We start from the raw sequence: 14,808 nt of genomic DNA, 5'->3' as shown, positions 1-14,808 counted from the left end.
GATTTCTAATGTATAAAGGAACTGAGTTGTAGGCCAGAGGAACCAGGTTTGAGAGGATTCACCAGAGACAATGGGGAGCAGAACAGGTGGATCTACTGAATTACACTGCTGAGGGGAGGTCCGCTGGCTATATGTCGGTCAGCTCCCTGGCCTGTACTCCAGCTCAGGCCCAAGCAATGATAGTGCTGAGACTTAACCCCTACACCTCCAGGGAGGTCCCCTGTTTCCAATTTTTGACTGTTAAAAGAAATAACGCCACTATGACCACTTATGGTCAGGTGTTCATATGGACATGTGTTTTCATTTCTCTTGGGTAGACATCTAGGAGTGAATTGTTAGGTCATAGCAATGGTAAGTGTATGCTTAATGTTTTCAGAAACTGCCAAACTATTCACTGAAATGACTGCTGTTTTACATTCATTCCCACTAGCATTAGATAAGTTTTGTAACTTTTTTTCCATACATTCCCGTTTCTATGGCACTTGATATTGTCAGGTTTTGGATTGTAATTATTCCAGTGAGTGTGAAATGGTATCATGGTTTTAATTTGTATTTCCTTAATGCTTAATGTTGTAATGGATATTTTCTTGTATTCATTTGCTATTCATACTTTTTATTTTTGGTTAGTTGTCTGTTCAGATCTTTTACCCATTTCTAAGAACCTGTGTTTGTCTTATTAAGATGTATGAGTTCTTAAAATATTCTGAATCCTTTATCAGATACAAGATTTGCAGTTATTTTCTCCCACCATCTGTGGTTTGTCTCTTCTCTTACTAATGTCTTTTGAAGAATGCCTAATTTTGATGGGACTTCAGTTTATAAGTGTTTTATCTCTTAGAATTGTGTTTTTGGTGTCTTATATAAGAAATCTTTGCCTAAAGCAAGGACAAGAGATTTTCTTCCAGAAGTTTTTAATTTTATATTTAAATTTGTGGACTATTGATTTAATTTTTGTATGGTATGAAGTATCTACATTCTGTGTTTTATATCTTTGTTTCATGTGATGGTGTTCAGTTAGTCCAGAACCATTTGTTGAATAAAGTGTCCTACACTTGAATTGTTGTAGTGCCTTTGTTGAAAATGAACCATAAAATGTATGAGGTTACTTTTGAACCCTATCTTACTGGTCTGTATGGCTGTCCTTAAGTCAGTATCCCCACTCTCTTTATTATTGTGGTTTTAATAGTCAGTTTTGAAGTCAGATAGTATAACTATTAATTTGTATGAAAAGAAGATATGCTTTGTTTTTAATTTTGATTGCAGTGTTCAGTGGATAGCTATTTTACCTAGTATGGTAGCTGTAACTGCATGAAATAACCATTGGGAGTTTCAAATGTGTCCAGTTGAATTGGTATGTGCTATAATTAAATAATAATTTTATAATTGTGTTAAATGAAATATATTTTAAAATTTAGCTTTCATTTGCTATCTAGAAATTTTTTTTGTATGTTAATCTCACACTATAGAGGTTTTTAAATCATGTCTTTGATAACTACATTAAGTTTATTTTAGTATTGTAGGTTAGTTTAAGAACTTCTTATAAAGAGTCATTTAGGAATAGAGACATTTGCTTTTTCCCACTTTTTTATTGTTTTTTGCCTTTTTTTCTTCTTGCCTTATTGCCCTGGCTAGCGCCTCTGATAATAACGTTAAGTGAAATGGTAAAAGTCATTTTTCCCCATTTTCCTAATCTTGGATTCACTGTTTTTCAGCAGTATTACATTTTTTATAGATGTCCTATGTTAGAGTCAGACTTCAGTTTTCTGAGAATTTACTGAGAATTTTTATGTTGAAAGAATATTGGATTTTGTCTGATGGGTTTTTTTCATCCGTTGAATTGATCATTTGTTACCTTACCTCCCTCTTCCCCCAAGCCACCCTGTTCTTTTGTTAATGGATGTTTGGATATTAAGTCAGTGTAATATTATAGTAGGAGTTTTGCATGTTAGTGAGTTTTAGCATTCCTAGGGTAAGCCTTATCTTGGTTTTGAAATAATGTCCTTTTTCTACATTAATGGCTTAAATTTGCTAGAATATTTGGATTGATTTTGGTGTATTTATAAGGAAAGTTGATCTGTGGTTTACCTATTTTATATTTTTGTTAGATTTGTGTATCAGGGTTATGTTAGTATTTCATTTAAAAAAAAGTTCTGTTATTTATGCATCAAGAGCTGGGGGCAGTAAACTAGAGGTGCAAGGGTGTGAGAAGATTCACAGAGATAGGGGAGAGCAGAACAAGAGGATCTGTTGAAATACACTGCTAAGGATCTGTTGAAATACACTGCTGAGGGGAGCAGTGGTCAAATCAAGAGGGGTCTGCTGCACCATACGGGTTAGCTCCTGGGGGGCAGTGGTGGAGTAATTTGTAATTTGTTTTTTTATAGTAATTTTTTTAAAGATTTATTTATCTATGCATACAAGAACTGGGTAGAGGCCAGAGGTGCAGGGGGTGAGAGGATTCACCAGAGATAGAGTGGGGAGCAGAATAGGTAGGTCAACTGAGGGGAGCACCAGGCGAGACAGTAGAGGCCTACTGTGTCATGTGGATCACTTCCCAGGGTGGAGATTGAACTGACACTGAAGGACACTGAAGGGCTTGCTGCTAATCCACTGTGTCACCAGGGAGGGCCCTTTCTGGTTTCTTAACAATGAGCCTTTATGTCATTGAGTTTTGGAGCTTTCTTTTCTAGTATAAATAGTTACAATTATAAATTTCCCTATAGGTATTATATTGGTTGCCATTTCACAGATTTTATTATGTGGTATGCTCATTATCATTTAGGTCAAAGCATTTTCTAATTTATCTTGTGACTTCTTTGACACATTGGTTCATTATATGTGTGTTCTTTAATTTCCAAATATTTGCTATGAAGAAGGGCATTCTTGGCAGACAACAGTTAGGGAAGGGCTCTAGAGGGAATGGTTCAGGATAGATCCTGATCACTCTTCCTCTATAGGCTTAAAGTTTGTCTTGTCAGCATCAGAGAACAGTAATGGTGAAAACAGATCCTTGCAAAAATTAAAATCAGAAATAATCCATGGGTTTTAACTTCTGATTATGGTAGTTACACCATTAAACTTTCTAAATTGCTATATATAAATTATCAAACATGATTCTTGGAATGACTGGGAGTGGAGCTAGGAAACCATCTTGTTATTTAATCTATATTTTAATTCATTCTAACTATTCTCTTGTTTTGTTTTATAAAATTTTATCAATTTACCAGTCATGTACATACCTGTATGGTTTTGGGTATTATAACTATTAAGTCATGGCCTTTATCACTGTCCAGAGTGACTCAAGACACTACCAGTTTAGGTTTGCAGTTTCTATAGTTAAGACTACCAGGTCCACTGGAAATAGTGACCCATCCCCTATTGAGGGGAACCTTCTTTGGCTTCTCAGATGGAAAGAATGGTAGGCTGTCTCAATCTTAATGAGTAGAGGTTCAGATTAATCTGAAATTACCTTCATACTCTTAAATTTTGGATAAGAAATTTCCTAACTCCTTGTTTCTAGTCTTTTCTTCCAGTAGTGTTTCATTAGTCCTTTTTGATAATACATAACACTGACAACTAACCAGTTGTTAGTTTCTTGATGAGAATAGTTCGGCAAGAGTTCTTATTGGCTCTTCTAAAAAGCATTGTTTCCTCCATAATTGAACACATACAGAAGAGTGGATGGCTGACTTTCCCCAGTTGTGAATTGTTGTTTCAGAATGGATTGCTGGGCTTCTTGAGCATTGAGCACTAATAGTGTAATAACTACTTTGGTCATTCTTTTTTAAGAGAGCGTAAGTGTTTACACTTAAGTATTTTATCTTAAATGTTTTAACGTCCATAAGTCTTGCCCTTGCCTTCCTGCTAAAGGTAGCTTAAGTATTGGCTGCTACTCTAATCTGTTGCCACCTTCAAATCACCTGGAGTCACTTCCTCTATCTAGGAAATTGGGGGTAAGGGGTTGTGTGTACTACCTACCATAGCTCTCCTAGGACCAAAATCAAGGAGGAGATAACCGGCCTGCTGATAATATCTCTTAGTGTGAATTTTAGGCATGCCACTTGTGTGCTGCTTTTGCTCAGAGAACCTTCGGAACCAGACTTCCCTAAAGACCTTCCCTGGTATCCTTTACTGGATGAAGTACATTTTTGCATTAGTTAATCATCTCAGAATTCTTTCAGGTTTATAATGGATTATTAAGGGTTAAAGAGTCACTGTACCTGTAATACACAATCGACATAATATGGGCAGTTCTTACATCCCCATTTGTGATGTGGGGACCACAGTAGTGCCTCCTGCAGAAGGCTGGTGGGAGGAATGTATAGCTAAGATGTGTGCTTACTGTCTTGTTTATATTGATGTATTGGTAGCTGTTGGCACTAAAAGAATAGACCCATGGTCACTTGTCTGTTGCTTTTATGAAGTGCTAGCTGCACCCATTTTTCACATTTTCTGTTGTCTCCAGAATCTGCTCCTCTAGGATATTCTGAGGTGGTTATCAATGGACTTATTGACTTGGCTGTACATGGCTAGGAATCCTCTGCATTTTCTGGGTGGAGAGTGTCGTTGCTGAGACCTTTAATAAAATTTTCAGTTTCAACAGAGAGCTGTGTTCTTTTCCACTAGCTGTACCTGGTGTGCTAATTCTGAAAGTTTGTTGCTGATGTTAGTACTATATACTGAGTTTGCTTTATACATGTGTTCAGTTCAATTCTGGATTATGTGGATTGGTGAAAGGATACCTGACTCAAATTCTTTAAAACTATCTAGGAAGATATGGGAAAGTGACTGCTGTAAATGGCTAGGACTCCTCCAAGCTTTCCAGGTGGGGAGTGCCTTTGCTGACACTGCATGGTGAAACATTTAGAAGCCAGGACAGAAAGTATTTAGGTAGAAGACTGAGTAGGCCTGATTGAATAAGAGATGACAGAAAAAGTTCATTTGTAACCAAAAGCTACATTCAAGCAGTTCTTAGTATAAATTAAATGTTTGTTTGTTTTCACTTTGTGATAGTATTCTACTGTGGACAGATAGTTTTGTTGCATTTAGAAGAAATGTCAGCTGTATAATTCAAGACCTAAAGTCTCTGTGCCTCAGTAAGAAAATATAGCAATATGCCTTTTCCAGATGCTTCTTCCCTCTCATGGAAGGAAACTGAAGATCTTAGTGAAGTTCTTATTTTCTCCAGATATACCTGGGTTATAGAAAAGAAGAAACTGCACAGCCTTGTCACTGGTTCTGAATTAGGAGTGACTTGAGGTTTAAGAATAGGAGAATAGGGCTCATGTATTGGCCACTATGTATTTTCTCCCCTGCAATTATATCTGTGTACCAGGCATGTTCTACCTTGCATGTCCTTAGTAGCTCCTATTGAAAGACTCAGTTAACAGAGTAACAAATCTGGTATACAGTCAGCTAGCCACAAGTGCTCTCTTTGTTTCTCCTTGATAACAGCAGCACCCTCTTGCTGTGTGAAGTATTATCTCTGGGAAACCTTATGTAGCCCTCCAGACATATTAAGTGACGCACCAGTCTAAACACTTAGGAGATTCTGTTTTGTAAGTAGCTTTCTCCCTCCATTAACAGAATGCCACAAGTATAACATATACATACTATCTTTTTTTTTTTTTTAAAGATTTACTTATTTATGCATACAGAACTGGGGTATAGGCCATAGGTGTGTGGGGTGAGAAGATTCACCAAAGACAATATGGGGAGCAGAACAGGCAGATGGAGTGAAAACACTGCTAGGGGAGCAGTGGACGAGACAGGAGAGGTCTGCTGCGACATGTGTGTCACCTCCCTGGTCGGGGATTGAACCATGCTCAAGCAGCTTCAGCCTGCCTTGGAATGCTGTGTTATGACCTGCTGCATCACCAGGGAAGAGCCTATATGCTATCTTATGATTATCTTCTTTAATATAACTTGAAATGTGAACATCTTTTTTCATTACATTTACTTCTGCAACATCCTTTTCACTGGCTGCATAGTAGTCCATTTCATGGATCTGCCATGCATTATTTGTCTAGTTTCTTTCTGTTGGACAACTATTTATTTCTAATTTTTTGATCTTATAAGTAACACTGCAGTGCACATATTTCCTCAGGAAGAATTTCCATATTTCCGCAGGAAGAATTTACAAAAAGTAGAATTGCTAACTTACATCACCTACTAAAGCTCTTTGATAACCATAACTAATTTGCCTTAAATGTCCCCTAAGAGAATGTAAGGGCCAGAAGACCACCCACCGATTTTTTTCACTGTTCTTAGCAGTGAAAAAAAAAGGTGGGGGAGGATATATATAGGAAGTCCAAGATTGAAGATATTCTAAAAGTTCCAGGTCTAATTAGAGGTGTGCCTCCCATGTGTGTTGTCCTACAGCAGCTTGAGAGGGCATGTATCTATTCAGGAATCCTTAGCTCTTTTGCTTAGATTAGACACAGGGTGGTTGTTTTCTGTGAATGGGGTGGTTTCATATCAAACTAATTTCTTGAAAGGGTTGTTGAGGAAAACAAGATAGAAAAATCAAGAGCTCCATAATGTTCTAAGAGGAATTTAAGCAGAGAACCATGAAAAAGAATTTGGAAATCAAGCCTGGGCCTGGTATAGACATGACGGTATACATTTCTCAAAATGTGGCATGCTCTGAAAGAAATTGCAGTTATATATATTTTTTTCTTTCTCCTTTCTAGGTATCTCATTCAGTTGCTAAACTTATATTAGTTAATTTCCACTGGCAAGTCACAGAGATATTGGACAGGTAAGGTGTTTGGGGGCGGAGAGATGTCATCTCCCACAGCTCCTCTCTGTTTACCCACCAGTGATGGAATCTGTCCTTAAAATATGCATATTGTGTTTGTAAAACATTGGGTCATGACATACTTTTTCCCCTTCAATATGTTGTGAACATTTCCTCATGTTTTCAACATATTTTACCCCACATTTTTTAAAAGGTACTATATTTTTAAAGATTGAATTTTTTATGCATACAAGAACTGAGAGGTACAGGCCAGAGGTTGGGGCAGGAGCAAAACAGGCAAATCCATTGAAATACATTGCTGAGGGGAGCAGCGAGAGGTCTCCTGTGCCATGTGGGTCACCTCTCTGGCCAGGGATCAAACTTAGCTACCGTGGCTGCAAACAGCTTCAGTGCTAAGACTTAACCCCTTGTGCCACCATGGAGGACCCTTACCCCATTTTTAATGCTGGCAAGTAGTTCTTCATGTGGGTGTTCCATACTTTACTCAAACTCCTAATGCTGGACATGAATTTAGTGAAAATTTATGTCATTGTTAATTTTAAGTTAGTGCTTTTCTCGATCACTCTTGCTATCATTTCCAGTTATTTCTTTTGGCTACATGAAGTGAGGAATGAAGCATAACATACACATTCTCTTCAGGAAAGGTTGACCAATTTACTGCTCACTTCCAGGACCAGCACTCTTATGGTACAGTCCCTAGAATCCCCAGATGTCTTGGAACTTGTCAGAAAGAAAGAGGTTCTATCCCCTCTCTTCATCCTCTGGGAAGGTTCTATGCCCCCATCCTCAGAGGCATGTCCTTCTGTCTAGATCAGGATTTCTAACTCTGTCACTATTGATGTTTTGGGCTGGGGGTATTTTGGTGGTGAACCTATAAATTGTAGGAGGTTTGGTAAATCACAATTCTACTTCTAACAGAACTAGCAATAGCACCTCTAAGCCCTTGAAATAACAAGTGTCTCCATACACTACCAGCTAAACCACTGGAGAGAATTGCCCCTGATGACAAGCACTGGTCACCACTCCTGCCCTTGCAGACTCCAGGGAATCTTCCTTGGTTCCATTTATCTACAGAAGAAAGTCTTGCCTTGCCTTCTCCAGATTAAACACAGCTAGGATGGCCATACCATCAAGAGCAGCTCAGCATACTCACAAGGAACAAATGCATTCCTAATTCATTAACTGCATTCTTACTCTATATCTAAGAAGTGAATACATTTAGGTAGATTTCCAGATGAACTTTAACTGCTGTTACTATTATCTAAAACTGTTGACCCACCTAGGTGCCAGTAATGGGGTATCTGTTACTCTTCAAACACTCTGACCTCATTTGGGAACAGAGAAGATTTGGATAACTAAAAAGGTCAAAAACACTAATGTAGGGCCTTTGTGGTGGCCTAGGGGTTAAGTCACAGCACTACCACTACCTGAATTTGATCCCTAGACAGAGAGCTATCCCACATATGATACAGCAGACCTTTCCTTCCCTGTGGTGATACCCCCTCGGCAGCCCTGGCTTACACCCTAGTTCTTTTACACAAAAATAAATAAAATTGTTTAAAAAAAACACCAATGTGAAAACTAGGAATAAAAAATAATTGAAGACTTTTTGGTCTGTTGGTATCTTTAAGCATTGCAGCCGAGCCTTTCATATGTGGAGGCATCCTGATTAGGTGAAGTAAGGAAATCATGTACATGAAGACACAATTGCTCCCTGCTCAGATACCTTATATCTTGGTAATGTGTTTACCTGGGAGCACTTCTATTGCCATGTGAAAATTGTTTTGGTTTAGCTGACATATTGTTAGTTTACAAGTTTGTTGGTTTTGTTTTGTTTTTTTAATAAGATTAAAATTTTTTTATTTATTTATGCATACAAGAACTGGTATGTAGGTGAGAGGTGCAGGGCTTGAGAGGATTCACTAAGACAGAATGGGGAAAAGAACAGGCAGATCTGCTGAAACACTACTGAAGGGAGCAGTGGATGAGACAGGAGAGATCTGCTGTGTCATGTGGGTCAGCTCCCTGGCCACGGTTAGAACTCATGCTGCAGCGGCTGGTGATAATTTGCTGTCACTGAGACTTTAACCCCTACACCACTAGGGAGGCTTCAGTTAGCCATTTTTTTGTTTGTTTTTAAATGTATTTATGCCACACCCCTTTCTGGAAAAGGATTAAAATTTTATTATTAATTGCTTCCTTTTAAAATGTAAGTATGTGGGAAATGCACTGGACTATGGTAATGGCACACACGGGATTTGGTGATGGGAAGCCCAAAGGGTTTACAACTGAAATGGTAAAAGGCACAGAATGATGTAAAAATAAACTATTATTTAAAAAATAAAATGTAAGTGTGTGTGACACAGAGGACGGGGGAGGAAGGAAAGGCAGACAAACAGACATATATTTTAAAGAATAAAGGAAAGACCCAATTAGGAAACACTCCGACCTTCATACAGAGGCCCCTGGTCATGGTCTCTGCTTGATCACAATTCCTCCTCCTCTAAAGGTTTTGTATTGATCATTTTTTTTTCCTTTCTTTTTTGATCATTTTCTTATTCTTAACTTATATTTTTCAAGTTTGTATGCTTTTAGAATTTTGCAAACTTTGAATCATACTATGTGTGTTTCAACTTTTTAAATTAACAAGTCTGAATATTTTGATGTCTTCCTGTCAAAAGTTGTTTGTGAGTTTTTAGTTTTTGCTGTTTTAATAATGCAGCTCTGAAAACTCTTGTATGTGACACCTAGTACCACATAATTTTTTAGGGCTAAGGCTAGAAAATTGTTGACATATAGCTTTACTAGGTAATAACTAAAGTGTTATCCAAAGTGATTGCATGCCTACCAGTGATGTATGAGTGTCCCAGATACTGTCAGACTCAAAAGTTTTTGCATTCTGCTAGTGGATGTAAATGTCTTTTAATTTTAATGTTCCTGGGCCCTCCCTGGTGGTTGCACCAACAGGGGCTTAAACACAGCACTATGGAGCTATCCACAGTCACTTGAGCACAAGCTTGATCCCTGGCCAGGGAGGTGACCCCAAATGGCATGATAGACCTCTCCTGTCTTGCCTACTGCTCCCTTTAGCAGTATATTTCACTCCGTCTGCCTGTTCTCCTCCCCACTCTGTCTCTGGTAAATCCTCTCCCCCACCCCGAACCTCTGCCCTGTACCCCACTTGTATATATAAATAAATAATTTTTTAAAAAATTTATTTAAACATACAGATCTGGGATTCAGGCCAGAGGTTCAGGGGATTGAGAGGATTCACCAAAGACAATGGGGAGCAGAACATGTAGATATACTGAAATTCATTGCTGAGGGGAGCAGCAGGTGGGACAGAAGAGGTCTGTCATGCCATGTGGGTCACCTCCATGGCTGGGAATCCAACTGGTACAATAGTGGCTGAGAATCACTTCATAGTGCTGTGCTTTTACCCATTGCGCCACCAGGGAGAGCCCTAACTAAATCTTTTTTTAAAAGATTTATTTATTTATGCATAAAGAACTGGGGTGCATGGTGGTGAAAGGATTCACCAGCCACAGAGTGGGGAGCAGAACAGGCAGATCAATGAAGTACACTGCTGAGGGGAGCAGTGGACAAGTCAGGGGAGGTACAGACCCATGTGAGTCACCTCCAGGGTCAGGGATCAGCAGTGGCTGCTGATAGCTTCATAGTGCTGGGCTTTAACCTGTTGTACCACCAGGGTGGGCCCTATTTAAATAAACTTTTAGGAGTTTTTATTTTCAGTTAACCAGTCCTTTGCCAGTTATACATGTGTTGAATTCAGTTTATAATTTAGTGACTTCACTTTATGGCATCTTCTAGTGAATTGAAATTCTTAAACATACCATAATTTGTCAGACTTTCCTTGTCTTAAATCCTCCCTATTCCGAAGACGTAGAGATGTGATACCTATATTTTCAAAAAGAGTTTGAAACAGATAAGGTCCTGCATTAGTATTTTTCTTTTCAGTTCAGTGCCTTTGAAGTGTAGGGTTTTTATTTTCATACCGGCTGAGAACTAAAAATTTGAAAGAGAACGAAATAGTTGTACCAAGGTAAAAGGAAACCTGGTTCTATAAGAAGAAAATTGGACATAAAGACACTTCAGTATGACCGCAACACTTGTTGAGCTGTCCTGGTTTTGTTCAGAGACAAAAATGGCTTCAGTTTTGATTCCCTTTATGCTTTTTGTTTTGTAGATACAAGTCTAATTCTGCACAACTACTCGTTGAAGCTCAAGTTCAGCCCAATCCATCAAAACATGTAAGTGTCTCCTGCCTGAGTGAAGCTTCTCATCAATTAGGAGTAAATCAAGGCCCTATCCAGCCTTACCTTTCTTGCCTTCTGTTCTTACAGCTTGCACACCATTCCTGGAGAGTTCCTTTGTGTTCTCAAGTTTACTGCTGCCTTTTTACTGTTTATGCTTTCCCTGGTCTGTAATTTCCAGGACCTGTCTCTTTATAGGAATACAACTTACCTTTAAAGACCCAAAGTCCTCTCATAAAACCTGTTTCCTGTGATCACTCCTTTCCAATCATCTCTGGTTATATTTTTAAGCCTGTGATTCACCTATAACTTTTCAATCCCCTTTCAAACTAAGTACCTTACGAATAGGAAATGTGTCTTACAATGAATGGCAGTTTCCTGTGTACCGAAGAGTTCAACAAATACTTGATGAATGAATGAGGGTCATGTTGAAAGGCTCTCAGGTGAGAGAATAAAGACTCTAATTACCTTATAATGTCTGTGGCCTAAGAGGGATAAAAATTTCAGGGACATAGGCTCTCCCTGATGGCACAATGGGTTTAAACATAGCATTATGATACTAACTGAAGCCACTGCAGCACAAGCACCAGCCAGGGGGGTGACCCATGTGGTGTGGCAGACCTCTCCTGTCTCACCTGCTGCTCCATTTGACAGTATATTTCCATTGATCTGCCTGTTTTGCTCCTCACTCTGTCTCTGGTGAATCCTCTCACTCCCCTGTACCCCAGTTCTTATATGCATAAATAAATCTTTAAAAAAATTTTCAGGGACATAGTGGATAAATAAGAGAACTTGTTTTTTTCCTTTAAAAAAAATAATTTTTTTTTTATTCCCAGTAACTAACAAAAACCTTTTGTAAACTTGTAGTGGACTTTTCTGTTGGTTTGCAGTCTTGGCTGGGTTTCTTTGTGAGTTTGTATACCTTGGAATTCATGATTTAAAGTTATGTGTTCATCTCCTAGAAGAGTTTCTCTCTTAGTGAAACTCTTTCTCATGCACTAATTGTTTGTAACATCTCTTTGGTATGGTAAGGATGAACTAGGTAAAAGCTATATTTTGTGTTTGGGGCATATTGGTATGGGGAAACTATAAAACTATATTGTGAGTTATTAAAGGCTTTACATTGTCAGCCTGTAAGAAACTTTGTGACTAGGTTTGTAGTACTTTTGAGAGACAGCCCTGTGCTGTGCTGAATGATAGCACTTTACAAAGAAATCAAGTAGCTTCTAAAAGAAGTTGGACTGAATGATCACTTAGGACTTTGTCAATTCTGAAATCCTAAGCTTTCAGTCTGACAGTTTTATGAATCACTGTAAATTCTCATTTCTGCCTTCTCGCTGCCTCTCAGAATCCCAGTGATTCTGTGACCCAACCCTCCTTGGAAGCCTTCCTGATGCATGCTCTGCTTAGAAATCTTGGGACTTCTAGAGCGCACCATTGCAGTGAGTTCCGACACTTGTTGCAGGGTCAGGATCACCTCCCATGCCTGTTACGGCTCTGCCTCTCTCTCCTCAGGTCCCCACAGCCCATCCCCCTCACCACTGTGCAGTGTGTATGCAGTTTGTACGGAAGGAAAACCTCCTCTCTCTGGCCTGTCAGCACCAGTTTTGCCGCAGCTGCTGGGAACAGCACTGCTCAGTACTTGTCAAGGATGGCGTGGGTGTTGGTGAGTCTGTTGTAGAATTTGTAAAAAGTTGGCATGAAGTGTATCTTCAGCTCTGTCCTTCCAGGTACTCAGATCAAGTGAGTGTTTTCTTCTGAGCCTGATTGAGTTTTTTATTCTTAGGACCATTGATTTTCCAAACATATCAGTCTAACCAGTGGCAAGATTTCCCTAGCTTTCAGCAAAATTCGAATATTAAATCTTCTGGTGGAGCATATCTACGTAAATAACGGTGTAAGGGCAAGGCTCCTTTCTCTTAGGCCTTTTGGGAGAAATGTTCTTTAAATTGCCTACCCTTTCTCATTCTTCAAGTGGCAGCCATAACTCTGAAACACCCAGCATTTGCTGCTATTAGGTAACAGCACAAATCAGATTTGATGATCAGCTACTGGAGTATTTATTATACTATGATTTGATAATGTTACTAAATCAACATCACATTAATTGTATTTGCAAAATCCCTTGTGTTGGTAATAATCACTTAGAAATGACGTCACAAAGCTAACTTGTTAATCAAGAACCCTGTAGAATTTTTTTTCCCTGTAGAATTTTTAAAATGATTTTACTTTTAGTGGTACTATTTTGTGATATATACGTAATTTGGAATATTGTAGTTGTATTACTGTGCAAATATTCGTTTCTCTTTGAATCAATTGTTCAGATGTCCCTGTGTGAAATGAATTTGGGCAAATATATCGTAGTCCATCTTCTGCAGTATAGTTGTCCATTGCATTGTATTTGTTCAACAGGAGTCTCTTGCATGGCTCAAGACTGCCCCCTCCGAACACCAGAGGATTTTGTGTTTCCATTGCTGCCCAATGAAGAATTGAGAGACAAATACAGGCGCTACCTCTTCAGGGACTATGTGGAGGTATGACCGGTCTTCACAGTTGTGTCCTCTGTCTTCCAGCCCTACCTTCCATAGATGCTCCCCACAGTGCTGTAGATAGACTGCCATCGATGCTGTCATTTGAAGAAAGAGCTCCATGGCTCTAATAAGAGAGTTAAATCAGAGTGCTAGTGAAGAATACGGGTACCCTGGAGTCAGGCTCAGTTGTGTGCACCCCAGTCTGTTGCTTATCATCATCAACCCCTCTGAGCCTTTGTATTCTTTTACAGAATGGTCATAACATAGTTATGTTAACTGTTATGTCAGGGGATGAATACAAATCAGAAATTGTTAACTCTTCCTGGCTGTGGTAATCAGAACAGAGAAGGAATATTGTGTCTGGTGCAATTTGGAACATTTCAGGATTCCAGCACAGTCACTTGGGCGTCTTTGCCTCTACTGGACTACACCTTGTGGTCTAATGGACGAGACTTGCTGATTTCATGCAACATAGTTTCCATCTTTTATCCATCTTTTATGTCTAGGCTTATTAGATTGATTGACGGTTGGGTTCAGATCTCCTTATGCACATGCGGCAGGATAAACAAAGTGCCTTGTTCCCTATGCTATGTTCTGCCTTTGGTAGATGCCTGAGGATCATTGAGTCTTACGCATAGCTGATAGGTGTCTTTTCAGTTCCTATGTGCACTTTCTATCTCAGAGCTTTAATTCTGTATTACATATTGTAATTTAACCATACATCATTCTACTGAGTAGCTACATAATTTAAGCTGAACATTCAAATGTCCTCTTTAGTATCTGGCTAATGTCTAGTTTCGTGGTATCCATCCTGAACATCTATAGCTTCTTGATAAAATCATCAATTGGAAGAAGAGGAGGTATATAAGCACTCAGGGAGATCCAATTTGAAGGCAACAATTAGAGTATGTCCTCATTGTTTCCTCTTGGTATGTCCACAGAGTCACTACCAGCTCCAGCTCTGTCCTGGTGCAGACTGCCCCATGGTTATCCGGGTACAGGAGCCTAGAGCTCGCCGAGTGCAGTGTAATCGGTGCAATGAGGTCTTCTGGTAAGAGTGAGTGTGGGTGCCGAGCAGTCCTGGGCTCGTGGTTTATCCTCCTCCAAAACACTGCTGCTGTTCCTCTGAGGGTGGGGCTGGGAGCAACAAGACCTTTGAGCTAGAAGAGCAGTTCTGTTCCAGTCCAACCTAGCGCTGCCTGTTCCATGAGATGTTCGATAAATCTTATTGTGGTGACAATAA

At 39.2% G+C, this 14,808-nt stretch overlaps 1 protein-coding gene across 3 annotated transcripts in view; it reads left to right on the top strand.

Moving 5' to 3' along the window:
* Positions 1 to 14,808, top strand: part of ARIH2 (ariadne RBR E3 ubiquitin protein ligase 2) — a 50,332-nt gene that overhangs the window by 22,342 nt on the left and 13,182 nt on the right. For all 3 annotated transcript variants that reach the window (XM_012720327.1, XM_004676191.2, XM_012720326.1), the window contains 5 exons: positions 6,693 to 6,760; positions 10,968 to 11,031; positions 12,550 to 12,700; positions 13,447 to 13,568; positions 14,507 to 14,616. In XM_012720327.1, the coding sequence (XP_012575781.1) occupies positions 6,693 to 6,760; positions 10,968 to 11,031; positions 12,550 to 12,700; positions 13,447 to 13,568; positions 14,507 to 14,616 (515 nt within the window). The remainder of the gene's footprint in view (positions 1 to 6,692; positions 6,761 to 10,967; positions 11,032 to 12,549; positions 12,701 to 13,446; positions 13,569 to 14,506; positions 14,617 to 14,808) is intronic.

Source organism: Condylura cristata, unplaced genomic scaffold, assembly GCF_000260355.1.
Source record: "Condylura cristata isolate star-nosed mole 26May11 unplaced genomic scaffold, ConCri1.0 scaffold00004, whole genome shotgun sequence".
In the NCBI taxonomy this organism is placed as follows: Eukaryota; Metazoa; Chordata; class Mammalia; order Eulipotyphla; family Talpidae; genus Condylura; species Condylura cristata.
This window is presented reverse-complemented; position numbering and strand designations above follow the sequence as displayed.